The sequence below is a fragment of the Eptesicus fuscus genome, chromosome 22, assembly GCF_027574615.1.
Source record: "Eptesicus fuscus isolate TK198812 chromosome 22, DD_ASM_mEF_20220401, whole genome shotgun sequence".
Lineage (NCBI taxonomy): Eukaryota > Metazoa > Chordata > Mammalia > Chiroptera > Vespertilionidae > Eptesicus > Eptesicus fuscus.
The window spans coordinates 33,003,613-33,031,400 of record NC_072494.1 but is presented as its reverse complement, the minus strand read 5'-3'; the positions used below and the strand labels follow the sequence as shown (position 1 = coordinate 33,031,400).

The window sequence follows — 27,788 nt, the reverse complement described above, 5'->3', positions numbered from 1 at the left end:
ATTTTATGGTTGGGGGTCACCACAACATGAGGAACTGTATTAAAGGGTTGAGGCATTAGAAAGGTTGAGAACCACGGGTCTACGGGTCAAATGCAGGGCTCTAGCATCAAGTAGCTGAGGGTTAAGTCCCAGTCCTAAAACTTACTAGCAGTGACTTCAAGAGAGTTACCACACCTCACAGAGCCTTGCTTTCCTCACCTGTCAGATGGGGCTGGCAATTATAATAGCTCTACCTCCTAAAAGTTACTGTGAGGTCTACATGAGTTAACATACCTAAGGTGCTAAGCCCCATGCTTGGTGCCAGGTTAAGCATTCAGTGACTCGTAGTTAATTATTTTTCTCATTACTATTTTATGAGTAAGAAATCTGGGCAGAAGCTGGGCTAGTTGAAGTCCTGAGGGAAAATGGCTCTGTTTTTTTTAAAATTGATTTTAGAGAGAGGAAGGGAAAAAAAGAGAGAGGAAGAGAGGGAAACATCGATCGAGAAACATGGATTGGCTGCCTGACCCGGTATTGAACCCACATCCTGGGTATGTGCTCTGACTGGGAATTGAAGCCGCCACCTTTTGGTGTACGGAATGATGCGCCAACCGACTGAGCCACACCAGCCAGGGCAAGTGGCTCTGGGTCCTATACCTGAGCCTCTGGTATTGTTCTTGGTGGGGACTCAGGTCACATTGTAGATCAAAGCTCAAGCAGCCCACAATCAAGACAAGTCCGTGAGGACACGTCTCGGGTGTGTAGACAGCTCATCTCCTGACTTCTCACTCCTTTCCTGCTGCTTCGAGTTCCCTAACCACAGAGAGCAGTGATGCCAGCGCTGTGTCTGCAAATGCTGATCCCACCCTGGATCCCAAAGACACTTGGATGCTCATCCAAGATAGCACATTGTCACATTCTTTTCCAACTTGGGATGTGTGTGTGTGTGTGTGTGTGCATGTGCGTGTGTGCGCGTGTGGGTGTGCACGCTACGCTCTTCACGGTGGGCGAGAGCCCAGCTGATGGCTCTGCAGGAATCTATAGCCCTGGCGGTGCCAGCTCTGCTACCCGACATGAATCCTGGCTGCCTCTGTCTTAGCTGATAGGACATTCAAAACCTAATTGTTATCTCAGCAGAGTAACTCCATTATTCATCTTGACACCATCCCCCGTTAGCGGTGTGTTGCCGGGATGTTATATTAATGAGGCCTGCAAATAAATGAACGGGGATCAGAGTGCTGACTTGTTTCTCAGCAAAGCGGGCGACTTCTCTTTTATGTGTCGGGCACTTTGCGGCGAGTCACTCTGGGCCTGGGCAGGTGGCGTTTGGCCTTGGCTGCAGAGATGTGAGGCAGCCTTACAGATAAATACTTGTAAAGGCGCAGCTCCCCGAACGGTTTCACAAATGCATTTGCATCTGAGGGAATCCAGGGGGGAAATCTACTTAAAATTATTTGGGCAGGCGGGAAGCAGGAGGAAGCCAGAGCGATGGATCCTGTCAAACAGCAACATGATTCAGGCTTGGTCTTGGAGGGCGGTGTACACGGTTTTCTGCAACGGGTTTTCTTTCCTAGTTACGTGTACCTAAGGTAACGTTAAAGAGGATGTATATCCCCTGAGCAGGGACTAGTGAGGTGTAGGGGGAGTTAGTGAAGTTGAAAACTGTATAAAGCAAAAGCTACAAGGTGATCAATAGAGATACAACTGCAGAACCAGGACCTGAGCGGCCTGGCATGCGTGTACCCTCACTAGGCAATGCGGCAGGTGACTTCAGAAACACACAGGGACATTTTTGGGGATCCAAATGGTGGCAGGTTCCTGGTCACGCCCTGAGGGTCCAGCACTGGGGATGCACCCCTTGCAGTTCCGGCCTGCATTGCCGTTACTTCCCCCTGACCTCGTTCTCACCTACAGGTGTGGACCAGCGGGGCCCCATCCTCTGGGCTCTCCCATCGGGCTGAGATGCTTGGGAAGGCTGAGCCACCAGCCTAGGGAACTTCCAACTTTCACCTTAACCATCATGGAATTAGTAAAGACAACCAGAAACCAACCGAATCAAGTCTGGTGGCTTTAAGAAACCCGAAATGAAAGTTACATCTGCCCTAGGCAAGAAGTGACATCCTTAAGCTCAAGGGCACCCCAAAACGCTCTTCCTGTTTCTCCCCAACTCACAGGCATATGTGTGGACCTAGTTATGTAAAGGGTTTTTTTGTTGTTGTTGTTGTTTTTAAGGCTCAATACAAAGCATAGCCACTGTTCTCAGCTTGTCTGGCATCTCTTGGGTTCTTCCAGAGGATTCTGACCCTGGGCCCAGGTATTTCTGATATACATGGAGTGGGGTGAGGTGTATAGCAAAGGAGAACCCCTCCATCCCTCTGACCAAGAGCGGTCACATGGCATGGTGGGAGAGTCTGCATTCTGGAGTCAGCGGCCTGGCCTTGAGTTTGCTCTGCCACTAACCAATGCGTGACTTCCCTAAGCACTGCTTCCCTAACTCTTAAATGAAGACACTTATAGCCGTCTCGCAGAATTCTTAGGAGTCGTAGGTACGCAAAGTGCACAGGTCCTGGCACACAGCAGAGTCTCCTTAAGGAAAAGCTGTTATTACTAAGACGCCCAGAACTAGGATGCGGCTCATCTCTTCATGTCCCTGGCCTGAAGTTTGTGTCCTCTTAGGTGTGGGGTGCTAGGACCCTGCTGCAATCCTCTTTCCAAACAGGAGACAACAGCAAAGGGTGTAGATTAGAAGTGAATGTCTCAGGTCCTTTGGAGGATGCCGACTGGCTGCAGGGCAAGCAGTTTCCAGCCTCTTCCTGGTGGCCAAGTGCAGAGATAGGCTGGAGTTCTACAGAGAGAGACTGCATCGTCCCGCCTCCTCACCCAGGACTAACCTATCCAGCGAGAACTTCAGGCCTCGCCCAATGCATGGCATACAGTAGTCACTCACTAAATGAATACTGAATGAGTGAATTCATTTCCTTAGAGCTGGGCATCTCCTCCTTTTTTCTCAGAATGCTCTTATGAGTTGAACTCTGTCCCCTCCAAATCCATATGTTGAAGCTCTAGCTCCCATTACCATAGACCGGGACCTTATTTGGAGACAGGATTTTACAGAGGTAACCAAGTTCAAATGAGATCCTTAGTGTTGGCCCTAATCCAACACGACTGGGGTCTTATTGTGTAAAAGCTGGAGATAGACATGAACCCAGGGAGAACAGCATGTGGACATGAAGCTGGAGATTGGGGTGATGCTTCTATAAGCCAAGGAAAGCTAACGATTGCCACAACCCCCCGAAGCTGGGGGAGAGGCATGGACCAGATTGTCCTCCCAGCCCTCAGAAGAAACCAACCCTGCCAACACCTTGATCTTGGACTTCTAACCTCCGGAACTATAAGAAAACACATTTCTATTGTTTAAGCGGCCCAGTTGGTGGAGTCTTGTAACTGCTGTCCTAACAACGAATACATACACTTTGAGTGGAGACCTCTGTCACATGAGCCCCAAAGCCCCCTGACCCTTCCCAAATTTCTCCTCCCGAAGAACATATTCTGTATCCTTCCCCTTTGTGCTGGATGCTGCCCACTCACAGCCTGTTGGAAAATGTTTTTTTTCTGAGCCTTCCTGTCTAGTGGGTGGCGCATCACATCCCCCTCTCGGAGGTCCCAGCAGGACCCGAAGCACACGCTGGGAAGAACAGAAACTCGATGGGCCAGGCATCTCCCGGGCTTACCAACCCTCTGCACGTCGCCTGTTCCTGGGGTTGAACAGGTGACACGTGCAGAGACATCCAGGATGACAGCTGGAGTGGGAGCAGCCGGGGATGCCTCCCACGGGGGACAGCGTCATTATCACAACACGGGCTGGCTGGGAAGGAGCAGACGGCGAGTCCTGAGGGGGTCCTAACCTGAAGTTTATGCAAACCGGGAAATCCGATAGGCTGTAAGACTTGTCTTACATGAAGCTGCCATAAGAGATGGGTCTCTAGGGGTGGGCTTGGTTGTCATGGAGACAGCGGGGGTAAGGAGGGGTTAAGGAAGAACACAGCTGTTCACCTAACTAAACTCGGGCCCACTCCTTTTCCTAAAGTAGAACTCGTTCATTCGGGGGCATCTCATTGATTTGCCTGCCCCTGGAAAGGACGGCACCCGTTCCAGCTCCAGTTTGCTTCTAGCATTGGAAGTTCCGCCGCCCCCAGCTGCCTTCACAGCTGTCCTAGCATCCTCCTCTTCCCACCCCTCAAGGAGGCTCTTCATAGGAAATGGGCTTGCACTGAGGGGATACCCATAAGGGCCAGAGACAAGGAGGAGAAAAAGGGCATGGCTTTCATAGAATTCCAGGAACAAGGGGAGAAAAAGAGCATGGATCTCATAGAATTCTAATTATTACGAAAAAGACCTATGAGAATGTTAAGGAATTGGCCAAGAAAGCTGGGGTACAGAAAATAAGTTAATTCTTCTTAAAAGTTACTTTAAACAAATTATACATTTTGAGAAAAAAAAAAAAGCCATAGAAATGAGGTCATGTTCTTATTCTTAGCACATGCTATGGAGGGGCATATGAGGTTGGTTTCCCCATTCCTAAGATGTTAACTTTGATCCCGTGGCTGAGGTGGTGTATGCCAGGTGTTTTTGCTGTAAAGTTACTATTTCTTATTGTAACTAATAAGTATCTTGGGGGAGATAGCTTGAGACTATGTAAATATCCTATTTCTCATCATACTTTCATCCACTAATTTTAACATTCATTGGCCATTCTTGCCTCAAACAATTATCACTGTGAATTTTGCCAAACGATGATTTTCTATTTCCATAATTCCCTCTACATTTATGAGCTGAAATTCTAGTATAAAGAAGAGCTTTCTCTCGCCTCCATGAGTTGTTTATTTATATCACTGAGAACCCCATACATTCTCATTTTATTCTATTGCTTATAGCCCATTAGGATCATTATTTATTTTCTTGCTAAAATTGCCGCAGATTTGCCCACTGGGGCCAAATCAAGTTGGCTCCTGTGCCCTTTTGACATGTCATCTACAATTTTTTCCTGTTCGTGCTCACTGCCAGAAACATATAACCCGAATTTAATCATGAAGAAGCATCAGGCAAATCCAAATGGAGGAACAACTACAAGATAATGGGCCTACATTCTTGGACAGTATCAAGGTCATGAAACACAAAGAAAGATCAGAGCATGAAGGGGACATGGCAATGAATGCCACATATGACCCTGGGTTGGATCCTGGACCAGAAAAAAGGAGGTCAGAGGGACAACAGGCAAAATGTGAACGAGGCAGGTATAGGAGATGCCATTCTTGTATCAATGTTAATTTCCCGATTTTGATAATTACATTGTGGTTATGTAAGACGTTAATTTTAGAGAATCTGGGTGAAGGGTACATGACAGTTCTCTGTTCTATTTTTGTGCCTTTTGTTAAGTCTGCAACTATTTCAAAAATTAAAAGTTAAAAAAATTGAAAACGACTTTCACAGGGAGAGGAGGATAGGTTGGAAGTAGGAGATGCAGAGTGAAAGAAAATATTCCTGATGATAGTGGGTCAAACGTTCCAAGCTTGGGTCCTCCTTCCCCCCATGTCCTGTCCAGAATGATCTGCCCACAGTGGCTTGGGACACAGCATGGATTTGTCTCTCCAACAAGATGCACTTTCCTTTCTCCACTGCCTCTGCTCGAAAAACCCCAACAGGAGACCCCACTGCTCAGGGCCTCTGGCTCCTGCTGCTATGTTCTCTGGGAAAATCAATTACAGCCTAATTACCTCAGGGGGTTAATTAGCATCGTGTAGCTGGGTGTCCTCTGTGAGCAGAGCAGCCTGTCAGTCCCCGGTCAGTGAGCAGGGGCGGTGGAGGCAGAGGTTTCCCGGGGAGAGGCCTGCCTTGGGGCTGGGAGGGGGGGCCCTGCCAGTCAGGGAGTAGACACATGGGGCTGGAGCAGCAGCCAGGGTTGGCAGAGGTGGGAGGTGATGGTGGAGTCCCGGGCTCATTTTAAGAGCCCCGATGACACAGGCACCGAGACCTAGAGGCCACAACTGCATCAACAAGAAGAATTACAGAACAGAGCACGTTCTAGGCCAACAGCTGCTGGAAATCATGACTATCAGGGTGAAGGCGTGGAGCCCTGAGCAGGTTGGGGGGGGAGGGGGCAGCTGTCTGAGGGCAGAGGCTAGACAGCCCTGCAAGCATTCTTTCCCGCGAGATAAATAAATGCACAGGGGACCGTCAGTGGGCCCCGTCACTGGCCACATCTGAAAGTGCAATGGGATTGGAGAAGCCCAGTCTTTGAGAGGCAGTGTCTACAGTCTCAGAGCACCTTCCTATTGGTTGCCCGAGGGCCTGGGTGCAGAAACCACCCGCCCCCAGCACTGCGCTTCCCCTGGGATATGCTGCCCTGTGGATGGACGGCCTCTATCTGGTCCATAGCAGCTAGGCAGGTCAGATATAAAGGAAGCGGAAGTACCACTGCTTGTTTTATGTTACTTGAGCAAAAAGAGTAAAGGCTTTAAAAATGGTTTTATAATCACATACATCCAAGCTAAAATTGGGGGCTCTGACGCTTAACGGCTGTGTGAACTTGGGCAGCTCACTCCCTTCCTCGGAGCCACGTTGTCTTCCGCTGTCAAATGGAGCTGAGAATGTATACTTCCCACGGCGGGTGTGAGGACTGCATGAGACCGCGCCAACCAAGGCCACTACATGGATATGTGCTCCCTCTCCAAAGGACGCAGCTGTAGGTTAACAATAGTCGTTTGATCGCGAGGGTTTTCTTTGCTCTGCTCTGCATCTTGGATATGATCATAAGGATGCTTCAGAGGTTTCCCAGGACCAGACAATACAGGGGAGAGCAGAGGTGCTCTCTTTGGCCGGGCGTGAAAGCGAGGCAGGAAAAGGGACAGAGCTTCTGCTCAGAAAAGCGGTAGAAGAAGAGGAGCCCGACCCTGCCTTCTCCAAACGCAGACCGCGGTGGTGCCTGCCCAGGCCTCTATGCCTCGTAACCAGAGGAACGTGCAATTAGTTTCACAGCCACAAGCGACAGTCAGCGAATTGGGAGCGTGAGGAGTGATGAGTATGTTAACGCCGGCAAAGTTCAATTCAGCTATGCCTCTCCCAGGCCGTCCAAACCCCAGCAGCTGCATTTCCATGTACATCACCTATTCATCGTCCTTTGCAATTTGCTATTCAGGAAACATCATGCTTTTTTTTCAGGATAATTAATTACCTGTTTCTTTCCATTAAAATGCACACACAACATGGGACAGAGTAAACCCTGGGAAATGGCATGGTGGCTGAGGTAGCGCCTGCCTTGACTTCCTCCGTGTTCAACTGTGCAACTCGGAGCTAATCTCAGCTGCTGAAATCACATTTCTGCTGAGAAAAGCGAAACCTGCTTTCTGAAACGTTCACCTACCACGCAGCCAATTTCCCATCCAGTGCCGCCCCCACTTCCCGGCCAGCAGGCCTGGCTCTGCCTCCCTTGTTGGGTGCACGCACATTCTTGCACAGGCGCGAGGGCACACTTCCATACACTTGTCACTGACACCTGGACGTGGGCCATCGAGACACCCCCGAGAGGCCAAGAACTCTTCCACAAAGGCTCGGCTGGCGCTCCTCTCCCACTGCCCTGGGGTCAGCTCCTGGCCATCCCATTCTGCTCTGGAACTCGGGGGACTCACCTCGGTGATCTGCGGGTTGGAGCACTTAACGTTGTAGCTGGACCAGTCGAGCCAGGGACTGGAGGGGCTGGCACAGTGCTGGTGGAGGGTGCACCTGCGCTCGCCGCTGCACCAGCCGCACTCAAACTTCCGGTCGGCCTTGAGGCACAGGCCGCAGCTCTCCCGCTGGGCCGCGCACTTGTAGAGGTGGACTGCAAAGACAGGAGGGCGGTCTCAGAGGGGGTGGACGGGACCTCCCACAATTTACCCTCTTCTTACAGGTGTGACAGAAACGTCCCCAGCCACAGATAACATCAATAATCATCATGATCATGGCAAGAACAATTGATGAATAATTAACAATAAGTGGAACATCTTAGTAATCACTTAAAGGCAATACAGAGCCCTAGCTGGTTTGGCTCAGTGGATCGAGCGTCGACCTATGAACCAGAAGGTCACGGTTTCATTCCAGTCAATTGCGGGCTCGATCCACAGTAGTGGCAGGCAGGAGGCAGCCAATCAATGATTCTCTCGCATCATTGATGTTTCTATCTCTCTCTCCCTTCCTTTCTGAAATCAATAAAAATATATTTTAAAAAATAAAGGCAATACAGAAAATAATATTATTTAAAAGTTCTGGCTCCAGATTGAATCAGATGAGGGTGAGGATGAGGATGAGGGCTTTAATGGAAGCTTCACCCCTCCTTAGCCACGTGACAAAGACTTTGACCTCCTGGGACCTGGTTTACTTAATCCATAACATGGGGATAATCATCGTTTTCTGTGAGGTTTGAGTGAGATGTAATATATTCAGTGCTAAGCACTGGGCCTGTAACATACCTGATGTTCTGTACCTGCTTGTTGTCTTTTCTTTGAACACAAACTACCTTCTTATGCCGCTACCTCTCTGACTCACATGTGGCCTCAGCCTGAGATGGGAGGACTAACTTCCCCATTTCACATAAAAATGCAGCTCAGAGCTCAGCCGGCATGGCTCAGTGGTTGAGCGTCGACCTATAAACCAGGAGGTCACGGTTCGATTCCTGGTTGGGGCACATGCCCAGGTTGCGGGCTTGATCCCCAGTGCGGGGCATGCAGGAGGCAGCTGATCAGTGATTCGCTCTCATCATTGATGTTTCTATCTCTCTTTCCCTCTTCCTTCCTCTCTGAAATCAATAAAATTATATTTTTTAAAAATGAAGCTCAGAGACTTGTTCACTCTTGGAGCTCACTTAGGTGAGTGCCCCAAGCTGGGATCCTGAAATTCCAACTGGCTGTGCTGCTGGACTCTAAGTCCTGAGCAGGGAGGCAGCACTGATGAGGAACAGGGTTACCACCGTCCCGTTCAAGCCTCTGTGGATGGAGAGGCTGTCCCCAGAGAGGACAAAGTGGCCACTTAGCAGGTCACTTTGAAGTCTGCAAATCCATTGCTGCTGCTCCTGTCATTCCCTGACTTAAAGCCCTTGACCGGCCAGTGAGCAGAACTGTGTCTTGTGAGCCTGGGGTTTAGCTGTTGCCTGCTGGTGTTTTGAACTCAGAGTTCCAAGTAGAATCTATAGAAGCAGAATACTCAGAAAGTGGTTTTCAACTCAAGTCAAGCAGACATAGCTTTCAGGAGTCCTGGCGTGTCTCTGCGGGAGGCCGTGTACATGCCCCAGAGAAGGAGTAGTTTTTTATTCTTCCACAGGTTCTCATCCTGTTCCTCTGCTCTGTCAAGCGTACCCAGTCCCAGCTGTAGGGACTAGATTTAAACATCCACCTGCCCATGGCTTCCTATGGTAGGAATCCTAGGAAACGGGCATCTTACACTGAGCAAGCACACACTGAGCATTTGTCCCTGGGCACAAATGGTCCATGTCTAGCATCTCATGGGATGCTCAGGATGACCTTGAGATAAGAGCATCCTTTCCCTCTTGCACAGATGGGGAACCTGGGGCGGAGAGAGGAACGGTATTGAGCCCTTGTCCACGTTGCTGTGAGTGAGAGAGACAGGACGTGAACTCCGGCTTGTTAGAATCTAGAACGCGAGTCCTCAAACACTATGGCCTCTTCCACCCAATGCGGTGCGTAGCCTCCAGGATCACTGGGGCTCTGGGTGGGAGACGGAGGTGAAGATGGCATCGCCCGTGCACTCAAGAGCTGCTTAAAAGTTGTCCCGCACCGCAAGGGAGGGTTCTGATGCGACAGCTTGGATGTGGCGGTTTTTCTTTAAGCTCCAGGTGCACAGGCAACCTCTGGGAACTGAGCCTGGAAGCTCAGCAGGGGAAATGTCTATCTCTTAGCACCGAGAAAGTGTGGCCTGGGTACGAGGAGAAAGAGAAAAACACAAAACCCCTCCCTGGCTCAGTTTCTCGCTCCCGTGTAAGCAGCATGGGCTTTCAGGCAGCGTCCGGGACAGGGAGCTGCAGCCCATGGATCTGAAGCCTTTGCAGGGCCTGCTGTGGCCTAGGTCTCCCTCCCGGTGTCCCCGGGGTGACCCTCAGGCGCAGGGAGAGGCCTGTGGCAACCCCAGCTGTTTGAAGTGTGGTGAGGCATGTGGCTCACAGTGTGTGTGTGGGGGGTCGGGTTCGGGGGGGAGGAGGCGTCACACCCCACAGTGGCCTCAGTCACTGGGAAGACAGAGATGTGGTTCAGCGTGAGCTCTGAAATCAGACTCTCTTGCTTCAAACCCTGGCTCTTACTATCTGACTCTTGGTCCATTTCTCTTCTTGATTTTTTTCCAGCTTTATTGAGGTAAACTGACAAATAAGGTCGTATTATATTGAAATCAGGATGCTTTGCTATACGCATACACAAGGAAAGGATTCCTTTCATTTAGTTCATTAACACACCCATCCTTCACCATATACATAGTGAGAACATGTAAGTTCTACTCTGCGTGCAAATTTCAATTGTACTACACGGTGTTCTTAACTAAAGTCACCATGTTTTACATTAGATCCTCAGACCTTATTCATCTTCTAGCTGAATGTTTGTACCTTTTTATACACCTCTCCCTGGTTCCCCCACCCCCAGCCCTGGCAACCACTCTTCTACTTCCTGTTTCTATGAGTTTGCCTTTTATTTATTTATTTTTTAAGATTCTACATATAAAGATATCATACAGTATTCGTCTTAAAAATGCAAAACACGTTGTGAATTGGCACATTTGTGCAGGGGCCCTGCTATATATATAGTCTAGACCAGTGATGGCGAACCTATGACACGCATGTCAGCACTGACATGCGTAGCCATTTCTGATGACACGCGGCCGCTAAGGCGGCTGCATGCCGAGGATGAAACATTTGCTGCTCCTGAGGATGAAACATTTGCGAAATAATGTTTTTTCCCTCAAAGTGACACACTACCCGAGTTATGCTCAGTTTTTTGGCGAAGTTTGACACACCAAGCTCAAAAGGTTGCCCATCACTGGTCTAGACACATCACTTCAGTCTTAGTATAGGTGCTGTCGAAGTGAGCACTCTGGTCCATTTCTTAACCTCACTGGGTCTCGGGTTTTTAATCTATAAAATGAGCATAATACTGGTGCATACCTATCGGGGTTGTTGCAATGATTAAAAAAATAATCGCATCCTGCATGGCATGTCTCCATGGTTGAGCGTCGACCTATGAACCAGGAGGCCATGGTTCAATTCCAGGTCAGGGCATATGCCCGGATTGCGGGCTCGATTGATCCCCAGGGTGGGGTGTGCAGGAGTCAGCCGATCAATGATTCTCTCTCATCTTTGATGTTTCTCTCTCCCTCTCCCTCTCCCTTCCTCTGTGAAATCAATAAAAATATATTTATATTTGGAGGTACCTTTGCCATTCTTGAGAGCATGATGAAATGTTGGTATTGACTGAACTGCGGGTACACCTGCCTGGCACATCGGAGGAGCAGCACACGATGAATGAGGGTGAGCCTCCGGGAGAGCCCCCTGCATCAGCCCAGCTCCTTCCTGAACTTCCTGCGCCCGCTGTGCACTTGAGTCCCCATGCTGGCCTCTCCCACCCACCCCGGGACCAGGGGAGCAGCCTTGAAAACCTTCTTTGTGCAAGGACGGGACCAGAACCTGATTGGAAACAAGATCCCCATTTCCAGGGGAACTGGTGGGACATTCCGCCCGCTGCTCTCCGAGGTCAGGTTCCACAGACACTTCAAAGTCTCTGGGAGCCGAAGGAAACCGCGATGAGCCGGCAGCCAAGGCGGATGCTCTGGTTGTAATAAAACAGGGATCCCAACAGGACTCCTTTGATGGCTCCAAATGTTGCTTTCGGACCCTCGGAAGAGTTCCGCTGACAGAGGCAGTGTGTTATTCATGGCACAGCGGCCGCAGGCTCTGATCCCGCCAGCCCCGGTCTTTCCCGGGGTCACGGACAGATCACAACTCTACCCAGAAGCAGCCGCTTACCTTTCAGGTCCTGAGGGTTGTCGATGATGAAATTGCCATTCCACACCACGGCAAAGTCCACGGCCAGGTTGCTGATGTCCATCCCGTCGTACTGGTACTGCGGGAGAGGGCAGAGGCACATGCTGGTGAGGCTATCATAGGGGGCAGGGATGCTGGGCGTCCCAGGGGACCGGGGCTACAGCAGGAAAGCGAGGGACTCCGGTTCCCTGGGCTGAGAAAGCAGCAGCGGGCCAATCAGAGGAACCCCATGTGCCGCTCAAATATCTCTGAGGCCCACCACCCTGGCTCCTAGGCCAGTGGTTGGCAAACTCATTAGTCAACAGAGCCAAATATCAACAGCACAACGATTGAAATTTCTTTGGAGAGCCCAATTTTTTAAACTTAAACTTCTTCTAACGCCACTTCTTCAAAATAGACTCGCCCAGGCCGAAAACAGACTTCTGCGCATGGGCCATGAAGTTTCAATCGCACTGTACGTGCGCGCCCACACGTGGTATTTTGTGGAAGAGCCACACTCAAGGGACCAAAGAGCCGCATGTGGCTTGTGAGCCGTGGTTTGCCGACCACTGTCCTAGTCACTAAGGCCAACAGGATCCAGCTCAAACCCCTTAGCTCGGCATTCAGTGCCTTCCAGGTCCAAACCGACTCCTCCAACCTTCTCTTCCTCTGCTCTCCTCCAGAAATCTCTGAACCCACTTGACTGCAAGCCAATTTGCCCACGTTCCCCCCCTCCCCCCGTGCCTCTGATCCCTCCTCACAAGGAATGCCCCCCTCTCCCTATGACATGGTCCTTCACCCACCCTTATCTTCCTGGTCTAGCTCAGACTCGCCTTCCCCAGGTGTCTGCTCTGACACCCTGCCAGCCCTCCCCAGGCTCTCTGTCCCCAGGGGTTGCCAGCTTCTGTCTTTAACCCGGGACTGTTTCCCGTGCAAGTCTACTCTCTCCAGAGGTGCATGTGCTGCCTGTAAACCCCAGAGCCTCGAGCAGAGCATGTGTGTAACACACGGTTGGCTGGGCCCTGCATGGTCCTTTCTTTCTGCACGTGAGCTTGACCTTGGTCAACACTCTGCTAGGGAAGGGCCCAGAGCCTCATGGGCAGATACCTGATCAGCTCTGCCACGAACGGCCTCAAGCTGTGGCCAGGAGTCGACTCTCTATGGTGCTGACCCCACAGAGGACGTGTAACCCCGCCACACACGTCAGAAATAGCCTCTCTCGGTGGCCCAGGCCCTGTGTCTCCGTGAAGGGGACCTCTGGGAACCCCCTCCGCAGGGACCGCCCCAGCCCCAGCCACTTAGCTCTCAGGGCATGTCCCCATCAGCCCTTTTGCCCGGAGCCCCTCCTGCCACCTTCTCCCTTTGTTGTTCCATTTCTTTCTTGTCCCAACTTCCCTTTGTGCTTGGCGGCCTTCCACCGATTACAAATTCCATCAAGCGCCTGTGACCCGGCAATCTGACAGCTCCCTGATAAGAGGCCCAGATCCTCTTTATCTCTCCCGGGCGAATTAGCTTCCCTCAACACCTTTGTCATGTCACCCCCATCTCCCGCTGACCTCCCACCTGCGGAGACAGGGAGTTGGCAGATAGGAGATCTTCTCCGGGCTGCTATTATAATTAAACACCTCGGGCTTTCTGTCTGGCGTTCGGAATTGGTTGAACCCTGGCTGCTCTTGAAACTCACGACCTCCACTTCCTTCCTTCCCGCCTCCCCCCATCCCATCCTGCTTCCTGCTGGTCTCTCCTGCGCAGCGCCCTCCTGTTGGTTTATCCACTCCCTGAATGGGGACGGGGTTTGCAGGGTCCGACTGGCCTTGGCTGAAGTGTCGCCAAAGTCCGAAAGGCACTCATCCAACTCAGAAAGGGCACAGAGCTCTCGGCTCTGCCGTTAGGGTGCGCACAGCACTCCCGCTCCTCTGACACCATCGCCTGATCGGCGCTCGCTGAGGGGCCTGGCGTGCAAGCCTGCCCCTCTGTCCTCTGCCTCTGGGATCCGCCTGTGGACCTGGGAGGTTCTGGAAGCTGGGGCAGGCCAGGCTGAGGCCTTGGCAGGGGTGAGAGAAGCCCTGCTCCTGGCAGGGCCCAGGCCCGAGTCCTCTTACCGAACTGTTCTGGCACTGGACGCTGGAGCTGTTGAAGCGCAGGGCGGGGACCCGGTGGACGGCCCCCTGGATGTTGAGGACACACTCATAGCCTCGCTGGCCGGACTGAGGCTGGGGCAGGTTTCGAGCCTTAAGGGTGATGGGCTTTACTTCCCCGACGGGTATCAAGATCTCCTCCGTGGGCACCAGCTGGGGACAGTCCTGGGGGAGCAAGCAGAGAGGTTCCGTCTGTCCGGCTCACACCTTCCTGCTCACCTGAGCCAGGGCAGAGGACAGGGCCCGAGGCCAGGCCAGACCCTCTGGCATCCAGGTGGGCTGCCCAGGAGAAAGACATGCCTCCCTCAAGGGGCATGTGGCATCAGCAGGGAAAAGGAAATCGATCTCTTAGCTCCCGGCCTTGATACTGTTATTCCCAGCCCACAAGTTGTCCTGGATCTGGTATGCGTGTTACCCTTCAGGAATTAATTTCCAGGCACTGGTGTGGCAGCCTGTGGATTTTATCTCCCGAGACACGGGATGAAAGAGGCTCCCTGCGTCCCTGCCTCCAACCTGGAACCCCCACCTCTCGGTTCCACTCATCTCCCCAGCCCCTCGCACTGTCCCTGCCTGAGGCGGTCTGTTATCAGCAGCCTCAGCTCCCAGCTCCCACTGCGGCCTTTCCAGGAGGCTGGTCAGCCTCCCAGCAATGCTCTAAACACTGGCTCTGGCCTTTTATCTCATTTCATTACCAGGCCCTGCATGGATGCCACGTTGCTTTGAAAACAAAACTGAAACACACACACACACACACACACACACACACACACACACACACAGGTCTTGATGGGGAGAGGCTCTGAGAAGGACCCTGAGAAAGGAAGTGATTGCTTTTCCTCAGTTCTGTTCCTAGATGTTGCTTCTCCAGCTCCCCGCAGCCCCGATCCCCTGCCCACTTTCTCCCTCTCCAAGGAAGACAGAGTCCAGTAGCCTCGCTCAGTGAGGACCTGGCTGTCACCTCCACCTGCAACCATTTCCTGTTTCCAGGGATCAACTAGGAAAATTCTGGAAGATGGTGCCTCTCTCCCTATCCCCTTCCCGTCTGCTGTAGTTCGCAGAGGGTGCGCTGGGGAGTCTGCGGGGTTGATGCCCTTACCCTGCAGAGGGAGCTACTGGCATTGAGTGCCTGGGGGCACGGTCACAAGCAATACATTGTCCTGATGCTGGAGGCGAGCCTTAAGGCCCAACACTGCTCAACAGGCAACGTTCAGCAAAGGACAGCCTTAGAGGGAAACCGGGAGAGCTGGGCGTAGGCAGGTTCTTCCTTTCTCTGGGCCTCCGATGCAGGCCCTTCACAACCTGGCCCCTGCCTACCTCCTTCGCTGCGGTTCTTGTGGCATCAGGGTCCAGCCATGTGAGCTTAAGATTAGTTCTGAGGGGCCAGCCTTACTCATCATCCACCTCTGGTCCTTTGAAGGTACTTTTCTCTCTATGGGAAACACTCACTCCTCCCCCCCACCCCCAATCTTCCTCCTGGCCCACCTTTAGCTAATTGCCTCTAACTAGTCTGCAAACTCAGCATCTCCCTCTTTTTTAAAAAAAAATATTTTTTATTGTTTTCAGAGAGGAAGGGTGAGGGAGAGATAAAAACATCAATGATGAGAGAGATTCATTGATTGGCTACCTCCTGCACACCTCCTGCTGGGAATCAAGCCTTCAACCTGGGCATGTGCCCTACCAGGAATTGAACTGTGACCTCCTCCGGGTTCATAGGTCAACTGAGCCACACTGACTGGGCAGCATCTCGTTTTTTGGGAAGCTGTCCCCGAGCCTCTCCCTGCACTGGCCTCCCGGCTGGGTTACGGATATCCTCCCCTGATCGCCTCTAGCCCTCAGAATTGGTTTCTGGCTGGCCTGCCCTTCTCACTGGTCTGTGAGCCTTGAGGATCAGGCCCTGTGTCCCCAGTCTTTATCCCAGTTCCGGACAGGTAGTGGATACCTGGTCACTGCTTCTGGGAGGGTAAAGGAAAAATGAGAAAACAAAGCAGCAGACAAAAAGATCTCTAGCTTTCCTTCTAGATCCTATTTCTAGATTCTTCTTAAAAATATATATATATATTTTATTGATTTTTACAGAGAGGAAGGGAGAGGGATAGAGAGTTAGAAACATCGATGAAAGAGAAACATCGATTAGCTGCCTCCCGCACCCCCCTCTCCCCCCACCACTGGGGATGTGCCCGCAACCAAGGCACATGCCCTTGACTGGAATCGAACCTGGGACCCTTCAGTCGGCAGGCCGACGCTCTATCCACTGAGCCAAACCGGTCAGGACTATTTCTAGATTTTTTACAGAGGAGTGGACAGCCCTGCCTCCTGGACATCAAGACACTGGAGAAGGAGTTCGATTGCCAAAGCTGGGTTGGAAGTGGCCATTGTTTCTGGAATCACACAAATTACCAAATTGGCACGCCCATGTCTATGAAGACATCTGAGGATTTACGAAAAGCTGGACCCAGGGGAAAGTTCCCATGGAAACCTATCTCGGAGGCCTGCACGAAGCTCCGGGTGCTGACCCCGGCCTGCGGGCCAGCTGCATGCGAGGACCCAAGCAGGCGAGGTTTCCATGAGAGCCGGGATCACGGGGCGACTCCAGAAAGAGGGGTCCCTGTTCAGAAGCCAGTCCCTCAAGCTGCCAACTCATAAACTTGCTCTTTGCCGAGTTTTCACCTTTATTCCCTGCGGGTACTCTTGACAGAGCCTTTCATATATTTATAGCCCAGAAAAAAATAAACACCACTTTAGGGAAACCCAGGCATCCTATGGAAAAGGAGGTACCGCTTCCTGTGAGTGGCTAAAAAAATCCCCATGGAGTCTAATAAATTGGAATGTTAATTTAGACTAGAAATGAGGCTGAGGTACAATGTATGTGTGTGTGTGTGTGTGTGTGTGTGAGTGTGAGAGAGAGAGAGAGAGAGAAGAGAGAGAGAGAGAGAGAGAGAGAGAGAGAGAGAATAAATCTTCAGACCTGGAACTAGTTGACACATTGTAAATGATGGCCATTGTTTTTCATCTCTAATGAGCCCGGAGAACAAATTCAGATTTCAGTAGCAGAGCATTAAAGATGTGCTTTTGGAAGTATAATGTCTTGGGTTAGTAAACAGGATTGTAGAATGCTTTTAACTTTGACAAAAAGATATACTTATATAGGTATCTGTTTTATTATATGTAATATTAAAATGCACACACATGTACACATCCCCACTCTTTGTCTGGGCTAAATCTGATTCAGTTTGGAGGTTAAAGAATCAAAAGAAGAGTCTTTATGAAGGCTCTTAGGAGTTTCTTTTTTTTTCCCTAAGAAATTCTAACATTTTACAAAAATTCCTTATGGTCTGCTGTTTCAGACCTTTTGGCACTATATTTAAAGACTATTTTTTAAAAATATATTTTTATTGATTTCAGAGAGGAAGGAAGAGGGAGAGAGAGATAGAAACATCAATGATGAGAGAGAATCATTGATTGGCTGCCTCCTGCATGCCCCCCACTGGGGATCGAGCCTGCAACCTGAGCATATGCCCTGACCAGGAATCAAACCGGTGACCTATTGGTTCCTGGGTTGATGCTCAACCGCTGAGCTACACCCGGCTGGGCTAAAGACAATTTTACCGGGGGCTTCCCAAGTGCCTAAACAGGCTCCAAGATTGCCCCAGGAGACAAGGATGTCTTATGCTTTTGCTTGTGTATTTGGCTGTTTCTCTCAGGCCATAGAGAGTAGGATTCGTCCTGCTAGTCTCTCAGGCAAAAGAAAAAAGTGGTTGGTGGCCAGGTACATGCCTTCTTGGGAAACAGGGGAAGACAGAGACCTCCGGGGCCGTGAGATGCTCTGGAGCAGTGGTCGGCAAACCGAGGCTCGCGAGCCACATGCGGCTCTTTGGCCCCTTGAGTGTTCTAACGCCACTTCTTCAAAATAGACTCGCCCAGGCCGAAAACCGACTTCTGCGCATGGGCCACGAAGTTTCAATCACACTACGTGCGCGCCTGCACGTGGCATTTTGTGGAAGAGCCACGCTCAAGGGGCCAAAGAGCCGCATGTGGCTTGCGAGCCGCGGTTTTCCCACCACTGCTCTGGAGGATGCAGCACCGAGGGGGCAGCGAGTCGTGGGTGGAAATCAGTGACCAGGGCTGAAGGCAGGCGCAGCAGAGCGGGTGGCCCAGAAAATTGCCAAATTGTCAGAAATGCAATACCCCTAGAGCCTGAGGAAGGTGATGGCTTTCATCAGCTACAATGAGGCCTCCCCAACCTGTTTGCTTCTGTGAGCGTGCACACACACACACACACACACACACACACACACACACACACACACAGTTCCTGTCCTAATAACAAGAGACAAAAGACCATGCTATGCTTGTCACTAACATCGATAAGATACCCGTTGCTACTACTGGCCTCCCAGCGTGGACCGGCCTCTCGAGCTCATCTTATTCTTCTGTTTCTAGGCAGCAGCATCACCTCCTTAGCAGCCACCCGAGTTGCCATCAGGATGAACAGATGCATTTGGGAATATCCCAGGGGCACGGGGAGGCTGGGAGGAGGCAACACGACCACAGGGAGGGCAGGACCCTGGCACAGGAGCCCTATGACCTTAGGGTGGCATCGCCCTCCCGTTTAGCTGTGCATCGCCAGCGTTCAGTGCTGGGGACCCTCCGCCCTCCGAAACGACTTCTCCCACGTGAAAATGGCATTATCTTCACCCACCGGACTTCAAAGAGAGAGAGCAGCCAGCATCCTGGGCCGCTAATCGGATTTATTTGGTTCTATCTTTCCCCTGGGGCAGGGCATAAAGAAGATATTTATGTATCTACATCTAACTAGGCCTGGCTTAGCCATGGAGGGAGATGAGCTTTTAAAGCTGAAAGCCATACATACTCCCGTGCACTCCGCTCGCTAACACCACGTCGCAGCTGGATCCAGCCCGAGGAGGCGGAGATTTGGGGGCTCCCATCACAGATCCGCTGTGCTCTGAGGTGGGGGGGCGGAGGGGGGAGGTTTAGTTCACGACCTTATGGGAGTTCAAGAGATGGTTCAACTGCAATTCCGTTTCCTCATCTAGAAAATGGGGCCGAGAATGACTGACGACACCAGCTTGCATGAAAGGGTATAAAAGTATGTCGTAAATGATGATACATGGGATGAACAAGGTTAATATTATTACTGCATATTTCTCGCATGTGTATACCTAAACCTCAGCTTATTTTTCCATAATAGAGTCCATTTCATAGAGTAAATGAGATACACAGGTATTTATAGAGGCCTGGTGCACGAAATTCGTGCACTCAGGGGGTCCCTCAGCCCAGCCTGTACCCTCTTGCAGTCCGGAAGCCCTTGGGGAATGTCTGACTGATGGCTTAGGTCTGCTCCTAAGCAATTAGTTGGACATCCTTAGTGCTGCCAAGGAGGCAGGAGAAGCTCTCATCACTGCCACTGCGCTCACCAGCCATGAGCCCAGCTTTTGGCTGAGCAGTGCTCCTCCTGTGGGAGCGTGCTGACCCCCAGGGGGCAGCTTCTGCATTGAGAGTCTGCCCCCTGGTGGTCAGTGTGCATCATAGTGACTGATGTTTGGTGGATTTGCATATTAGCCTTTTATTATATAGGATTGCTTATAGAGTAAGCACTCAGTAAATGTTTACTGCTGTGTTTTCATTTTTTGCACCTGCATTCACTCCAGAATAGCGGTTCCTTGTTGTCAAGTCTACGCGTGGAGTTGGGCCACCAGTCCTCTGGAAGGAAGTGGGCAGACCTACCGCACGGGCCGGCGGCCTCTGTCTCTGGGTGTGGCACTACTGACCCAGCTTCCAGGGGCAGTTTCTCCATCCATGGAGAAGGGTCCCTCTACCGCCTGAACCCTTAGGACCGGCAGCAACAGGCCAGACCGCGGTCAGGTCCTCCAGTGTGGCTGTGGCCATGCAGACAGAGACGCTAACTGGCCCTGATTTTCTGGAGAAAGCAGACCGTACTCAGCTTTTTTTGGATGCTTGAGTGCTCTGTAGCCTTGGGCAAAAATCCTGAATTTGTAGCATCTTGGTTACTATGTATGTCAAATATGAATTATGTGAAACTGCAGGTCTGTTGCGAGAATCAATTGAGATGCCATATGTCAGTGGTTCTCAATCTTCGGGCTAACCTGGGATGAGGCCCAAGAATTTGAATTTCTAACAAGTTCCCAGGTGCTGTGGCTGCTGCTCTGTACCCCCCATCGCACCCCCCCCCACACACACACGCTGAGAGCTCCTGTCACATGTGAGAGAACTACAAATGTGTAACGCATTCGTGTTGCTATGCAAATCAACGCAGCTAATCAGTTATATGTTGTTTCTAGGAAGTACACACCTAACATTTTGATTCAGAGTTAGGGGGTGCCTTACTGCAAGTATAAAAGAGATATTCTAGGAACCCCAAAGAGGCACCTACGGGGTTTCCAATCCCCAGAAGAACCTGAGGCTGTCAGAGAGGACTCTTAGTAGAGTCGGGGAACCTCTCCCAAGCTGGACACGTGCATCTTTGCACATTCTCAGGAATGGGGTTCCCATAAGCAGAGCTCGGGATAGAGAGCGGGGCGGGGGAGGGGGGGCGGGGAGGGGAGCTATGTGCTGGGATGGGCTGCACAGTGGCGAGGCCTGGCAACCCGCTGGGAGCCTGCACCTTATTTCCCTTCCGGAGAAAAATCAGGGGCTAATGGAGTCTGGGCTTCCCTCACCGGCCTCGGGAGAGCCCACCCCGGGACCGCGGCCTGTGCATATGAGCAGGATGAGAGGGGTCCACCCCATTCCCGCTCGGGGAGGTGGGAGGTGCGGGGAGACAAAGGCACCTCTCCTACTCCAGGGACCAGACGTTAAGGAGGAAAAGCCAAACTACAAGGCAATGGGAAGCCTCTGGGTTCCCCCCAGGCCTCTTTCCGTGTTGATTCAATCCTGAGATGCAAGGGGTGGGGGTGCGGGGGCAAAAGCTCCTCTCAGGCCCAGCTCTCTGGACTGCCTGGACCTCATGCCTCAATCTCAGCCCCGGGGCTGAGAGGAAGCTGTGTTCCAGTGGCTTCTAAAAGGCGAGAGGGAGGCCCGCATGCTTCCAATTAGCCTTCTGGGGCCCAGCCACCCCCCCTCCCAGGCCCCCCCCCTCCCACCGCCTCCACACCAGGCAGTTTATTTGTCTTGCTCTGTGACACTCCTGCCCTCGCTCCAGCTGCTGGCGGTTGCAGGCTTGGCTTTGGGTTTCTCCTGCCCGAGGGGGAGCCCCTAGGAGCAAATGCAGCAGCTGTTCCTTCTTGTCCAGAGTGTCTGTCTCTCTCTCTCTCTCTCTCTCTCTCTTCTCTCTCTCTTCTCTCTCCTGTGGTCCGCCTCCATTTATTTATGTATTTTCTTAAGGAACTTAGCAGTTTAGAAGTGGCCAATGTGAAGGCCAGCCTCTGAGACTATCTGGATCCTTTGCTGCCTGAGCAGGTCTGCCCGTGGCTTCTGCACTTCCTGGCCCACCTCCCTCCCTTCCCATTCTTCCATTCACTCCCAAGCTGGGTGACCAGCCCACTCCATTCCCTCCGTGCACTCTCAGGCCTCTCGGACCAGTGAGAAGACAGGCCTGAGAGCAGTTTCAGTTCCTGCAGAACCCCGGGGCTGGGATGGATTCCCAGGGTCCACAAAGACCCGTGCACTGCTTACTGGTGGGCTACGTCAAAGCCCAGCAACTGGCTGGAAGAGAAACCTTTCCTCAAAGGTTTTCAAGTGACTGCTATGTATCCCATCCCACCATGAGGCACCTGGGGGTGGGTCTGCCTTAAATCCCCTTGGGCACTGTCTATGTTTCTCTATACGACAGGCAAATTCCATTTCTTCTGGCTGAATATAGCACATATTGCTTCAGAAACTTAAGAGTTCAAGGCCAAGAGTATGTGTTTGGGAAACCTTTCAAAGGCCTGCTTTCTTTTTTTTTTTTATTATAATTTAAAAAGTGTTTTTAGCTTTATTGAAGTGTAATTGACAAATAAAATTATCAAAATATATCAAGGCCTGCTTTCTTATGTTTATCCATGGAAGCAACCAGCACATCTATCAAGATTAGGAGACACGTGAGACTCTATTTCTTGATATCTTAGACACATAGATCCAAGGAACCCTTTCTATCAATGGCATTTGGGTAGAGTGGTCCTTAGTCCATCCATTCTTTCAGGCATGCATTCCACAAACATTCACTGAAGAAGGCACTGAAGACTTAAAGGTAAGATGTAACCTTTGCCTTCAAGCATCTTGTGGTTTAGTCCAAGAGGGAGACATGTATAGAGAGGCTATAGCAATAAGTGCAAATGCTACTCGTCACCTATTTATGTTTGTGAATTTCTAAAAGGTAGAATAAGAGGGATGGTTAGCCCTAGACAGTTTGGCTCAGTGGATAGAGTGTTGGATCACGGACTAAAGGGCCCCAGGTTTGATCCCAGTCAAGGGCATATACCTCAGTTGCAGACTTGATCCCTGGCCTTGGTCGGGGCCTATGTAGGAGGCAACTAATCGATGTGTCTCTCTCACATTGATCTCTCTCTCTCTCTCTCTCTCTGTCTTTCCCCCTCCCTTCCACTCTCTCTAGAAGTCAATGGAAAAATATCCTCGCTTGAGGATTACAAGAAAAAAAAAAGAGAGATTGTATATATGCACATATGTGAATGCATAAAGTCTCTACAGTTGTTCAAATGCTTTTGCACTGGGAAGGGGAAGGGTAATTGACCAAGCAGGCTTCATTGTCCTAAGGCATAGCGTGAACATGTAAGAAAGTTCACATCAGTGAATAATCATTGGATGGAATATTCATAGAAAGATAAGCAATTGTTTTTTTCACTGTTTTGATAACAAAGGTGGGTCAGGCCTTAGGGATGAAACATGGACTACATAATAAAATGGGACTTTTAGCAAGGCCTGGTTCTTTCCACTCGCTGAATTTCTCTCTCTCTATAGGCCACCCACCCAGTCATACATCAGAGTCAAAGAATCACTGAATTTCACACTTGGAAGAGAAGCTGGCATGAAAGAATGGTTGAGAGTGAATGTTCTATTTAACTAGACTATGTCTGCAGCCAAGCAAAGGGCTTAGACTCAAAGAATAAATGCCATTCACTGCACTTTTCTAGACCCTGGAGTCTGTTTGGTGGGATATGTTTCCTCTAAGCTTTCAGCCTCAACCTTCCATTCCCCTCAAGCTTTTGAATTCATGGAGTCTTAGGAGTCTACTAGATACAGCGCACTTTCTCTGCCTCTGGGGTGTTTCCTGCCACGTTCTGAACTTTACAATAACAGGGCTTTCTAACATGTAGAATCTCTGGAAGAAGACCAAGATGGGCCGGAGCCAGGAGATGGCCAAGCTGCTGGATTGACCATCTGAAAGGGAGGGCCACTCCGATTCACTGGGAACAATGCCAGGCCAAGGTGATCCCCTCTTACCTCCGAAATATTGATCCGGCCCTCCTGGAAGGAGCAGGTGGTGGGGTCGTGAGTGCAGAGGTTGCGGTACTTGCACCAATGGCAGCGGAAGGCGCTGTTGACACAAGACAGGCACCTGCAAGGACGAACACAGTCAGAGGCAAAGAGAAGGAAGCAGAGAGGGAGGATAAGGGTGCGAGGTAGCCTATGTATCCTGATGTTAGTCTGTTATCCTAGTCTTATTCTCAGGAGAGTATATTGATGGGGCAGCCCTCAACACTGATCATTGTGGATTCTCATTCTAAGCTATTCACAGGATGAGAGAATTGAAAAATAAATAAATAAATGAGTCCAGAGTAGAAATATTGTAACTTATGAAGCACAGGTGTGCTAGAGCTGGCCTGTATCAGTTCATGAGAACTGGTTATTTATAGCCTCAGGAATTTTGCAAGTGGGTTGATAGCTTGAAATCGGCCACAGGGAGTATTTACACCATAGGAATTGGCAAACACTAATATGAAGTTTTCCAGGCAAATTCCACTTTTCTGGCTGAATATAACATATTGCTTCAGAAACTAAGAGTTCAAGGCCAAGAGAGTGTGTTTGGGAAACACTTCACAGGCCTACTTATAAGACAGAAAGGCTGAAAGAGCACTGGGGTCGAAACTGGGCAGCTCCGATTCCAGTCTTGCCTCTGCCTCTGCCACTGGGGTCACCCCGAGTCAGTCACTCCACCTTCTGAATAGGAATGTCTTCATCTGTCTGTAATCAAACTTTCCTGGCTCCTCCACAGGGATGTTTAGCATCAAACCAGAGAAGGTATAGGAAATGGTTTTGAAAAATACAATGCTAAATGTATTATTTTCAAGCCCTTAAATGACCTGCTATTTCAAACTCTCAAATCATATTAATGATTGGTTCACATCACTTGTGCTCCTGAGCTTTAGGAGTTAAACAGTATTAAATGGAAACTTTGTCTGGCTCTCCAAGTAGTCAGGCATAGGTGGCAATAGGCTCATGCATTTTTGCCAGGGTGAGCACTTCCCTCCCTGCTGTTCTACCTGCAGGATGTGCATATGATTTTGGCTCTGTGTGTATGACCAGACCATTATAATGGGAATGGGTTCTGTGACTGGGGTTGGTCTTCTTGCCCCTCCACAGCTTCCCTAGCCTAGCCTTTCATGACTGGACAACCTGCAAGGGACACTGCCGGGTCTGCAGTCTGGCGCCACCTGGTGGGGGCTCTCGTTACATTTGGGTGGATGGGGCTCCATCCCTGGGGGCCATTGGCTGTGTGCTGGGTGCATTAGCCAACTGCATTCATCTCCCCCATTTGTTTCCCCTCCCGATATGCCCAAAGTGACTTCATTTATGAGCTTAGGCCAGATTGACTGATTCTTGCTAACACCTTGCGATTCAGCAAGTAAATAATGACAATGGTCCAAGGATGACGAGATGGGGTTCTAGGCCTGGCTCTTCCACGGACTAATTTTGTGCCTTTCGTTGAAGCCCTTGTCCTCTGCAGGCCTCAGTTTACCACACTAATAGGAGAGACTGAACTTGGTTCGGTGACTTTTTACTATGAATGCCAGGAGAGATAGTTTTTGGTAATAAAAGGAGAGCTGCTTTTGTTGTCTTTCCTAAGACCTGCTGCTTGGGGACAGCACCTTTGTTGCCACAGCAATGCATGGTTGAAAGTGGTGACATCACACTGGGCTGCCATGGAGATGAGAATGCGCTCACAAACAGTGGGTTCCATCACCACTGTGTTGGAGTCTGAGAAGAAGGTTGGGAGGTTCTTTTCCCAAGATGCTTGCATTTCCCAGAACAGGGATATCTGGGATTAGAATGCAGTGGTTAGTGGGCAATGTTGTCTGTTTTGACTTCAGCCCTGTTGCCCTGCCCTGGCTCCTCCTCTTCCCATCCCCCCTGGACCATTTTTAATACTTGTCCTTTCTCGGCACATCTGTTGATTTGTCCCAAATGGGGCTCAGCCATGTCTCCTTCCTTAACTACTGTGGAGGCCCGAGAACTCTAGCAGATGATTCTAATCATCAAAATCAAGAGCAGGGAAGGGGAGAAATGAGGACTGGCTCATTGGTCTGTTTTAAGGGCTAAAGATTCCTCCCAGGTTTAGCTGCAAACAGACCCTCTCCCCATGTGGCTGCTGAGCCCATCATGCCCACCCTATAGACGTGATGCCTTGGACTTCTGCCTATTATGTAGACCCCAGGCTGTCCTTGTCCCAAACAATGGGAAGGATGGGCCCATAGAATATTCCCAATTACTGTTTCCTCTGGTATGGAGTTGTTGTTTGATCTCGCTCCTTGCTGAATGCCCAAGGTCACTGGTCCGGTGACCATTGTTCCCACTTTGTATGAAAGAAGTCTCAGTTTCTTTCCCAGAGAGGATCAGCAGAAACTGAATGTGGATCCATTTCTCCACTGCTCCTAGCTCTTCCAGCTTCCTGAGCAGCTGTAGGATCTCATAGCTTGTGGGCACCCATTGGTAGACTTTCTGCTGCCGTAGAAGCTGGTGAAGTCAGTTGGGCTATATTTAAGCCCCTCTGGAGGCTGGGGTTTAGTCTGGGTTCCCACCTCCTTTTTAAAAAGTTGAAGGCTGGGTTTGGACCACAGTGGAGTTAAAGCCTCCTCTCCCTCTCCCAGCCCAGGTCCTTATCCTGGGTGCTGGGCAAGGCTATTGCCCCATCCCGGTCCCTCCTCTGGGGGTAACTGCATGCAGAGCTGAGTCTTATCTCTGAGTCCCTCTTCATTTGGTCGTGGATGACATGTCTAAACTCTACCCACTGTCAATCTCTACGTTCAAATGCTCCCCTAATTGGTCAGAAATGAAGACTTTTTCTTATGGTTCTGGACCATGATCTTTGTCTTTACTTCAAACTTTCTTTTTACTCTCTTAGCTTGAGAGCTGGAGGTAGGGTTGTTGGGGGCGGGGGGCGGGCGGGCAGGCAAGGGAGTCTGAATGAGACCCCAGGCTCTGGTCTGTGATTGCCATTCAGATGAATGGAACTGAATAAACTGAATGGAACTGGAGAGTAACCTTGATGGAGAGCTTCCCCTGTTCCAGACAATGTACTGGGCCCCGTAGGAAGACTGGGAGGTGAATATGATATGATGCGAGCTCAGAGAAACCCCACACCCACATCCAGACCCAGGGCAAGGCTCTGACAAGGACTTACAGTTGGTGGGCGCTGCAGTTGTAGAACTTGAACTCGGTGCTGACAAATATCTTCCCTGTCTCCTTGGATCTCAGCTGCAGTTCTAGCCCAAACCAGTCTGGAAAAATAAAGAAAAAAGGATGGAGGTGGCAACCTGCGGGCCCGGTGGAGATCCTGAGGGTAAATCATTCGGCTATCTCAGGGTGTGAAGGGCACAGGTGGTAGATGGCACCTCCCTAAGTCATCTCTTCCGAGTCCCTTTCATCCTGCTGAGACCCAGGCGGCCCCACCCCCTGGCTTAGGGAGGAAGTCATCAGTCACATCCCACAGAGCCCCAGGCTTTGGTCTGGCAAGTTCAGCTACTGAAACACTTTTAGAAGGATTAAGCCAGAACCCCTCAAGCCTCCAGTTCTGTGGAGAGAAGCCCGCTGGAAACCACTGGCTGAAGCCACAGCCATTCTGAGAAGGGAAGGGAAGTCTAGAAAAACGCTTTGCACACCAATGCAGCCTTAACCCAAACGGGAGCGAGGGATTTCCTTGTACCTCAGTTTCTCTTTGAGGCGTGTCAGTTGGCTCCCAAACTCATTATATAGCCCATTTGGGCACAAGGAGACTTGGTCAGGCAACTTCTGTGTTAGTACTGGTCACCCCGGTTCCCGGCGTTCTCTACTCCTGGTCTCCCTCGGAGGGCCGGCCCTAGCATGTGACTCTCGTGGCAGACACTTCTTACCTTGATCCAATGGGATGACAGGAACATCCTTGGGCCCAGGTGAGATGCAGATGACTTGGGTCCCAGACACCTGTCCCTCCACCTCTGTCAGGTTTCCAAAGGCACATTTGATGCCCGCAGACAGGTCTGGAGCATCACTCACAACCAGGCTGAGCTGTGGGAGGAGCAAAGAGCTGCAAAGAGGCTCAGGAGCAAAGAGCTGATGCCTTTGGAAGAGCCCCAGGGACTTGGAGACCTGGCCCTAGTCCTGGCCCTGCCATTGCCGCTGCCTCTCTAATCTCTCCTGACTTCATCTCTAAGAAAGGATGCTGA

At 50.7% G+C, this 27,788-nt stretch overlaps 1 protein-coding gene across 1 annotated transcript in view; it reads right to left on the bottom strand.

The window, feature by feature from the left end:
• PLXNA2 (plexin A2) overlaps window positions 1–27,788 on the bottom strand; it is a 183,090-nt gene that overhangs the window by 43,413 nt on the left and 111,889 nt on the right. The window contains exons 6-11 of the mRNA XM_008146016.3: window positions 27,477–27,630; window positions 26,768–26,864; window positions 23,590–23,704; window positions 14,134–14,334; window positions 12,035–12,131; window positions 7,665–7,855 (exon numbers count right to left, since the gene is read on the bottom strand). Coding sequence (XP_008144238.2) covers window positions 7,665–7,855; window positions 12,035–12,131; window positions 14,134–14,334; window positions 23,590–23,704; window positions 26,768–26,864; window positions 27,477–27,630 — 855 coding nt within the window. The remainder of the gene's footprint in view (window positions 1–7,664; window positions 7,856–12,034; window positions 12,132–14,133; window positions 14,335–23,589; window positions 23,705–26,767; window positions 26,865–27,476; window positions 27,631–27,788) is intronic.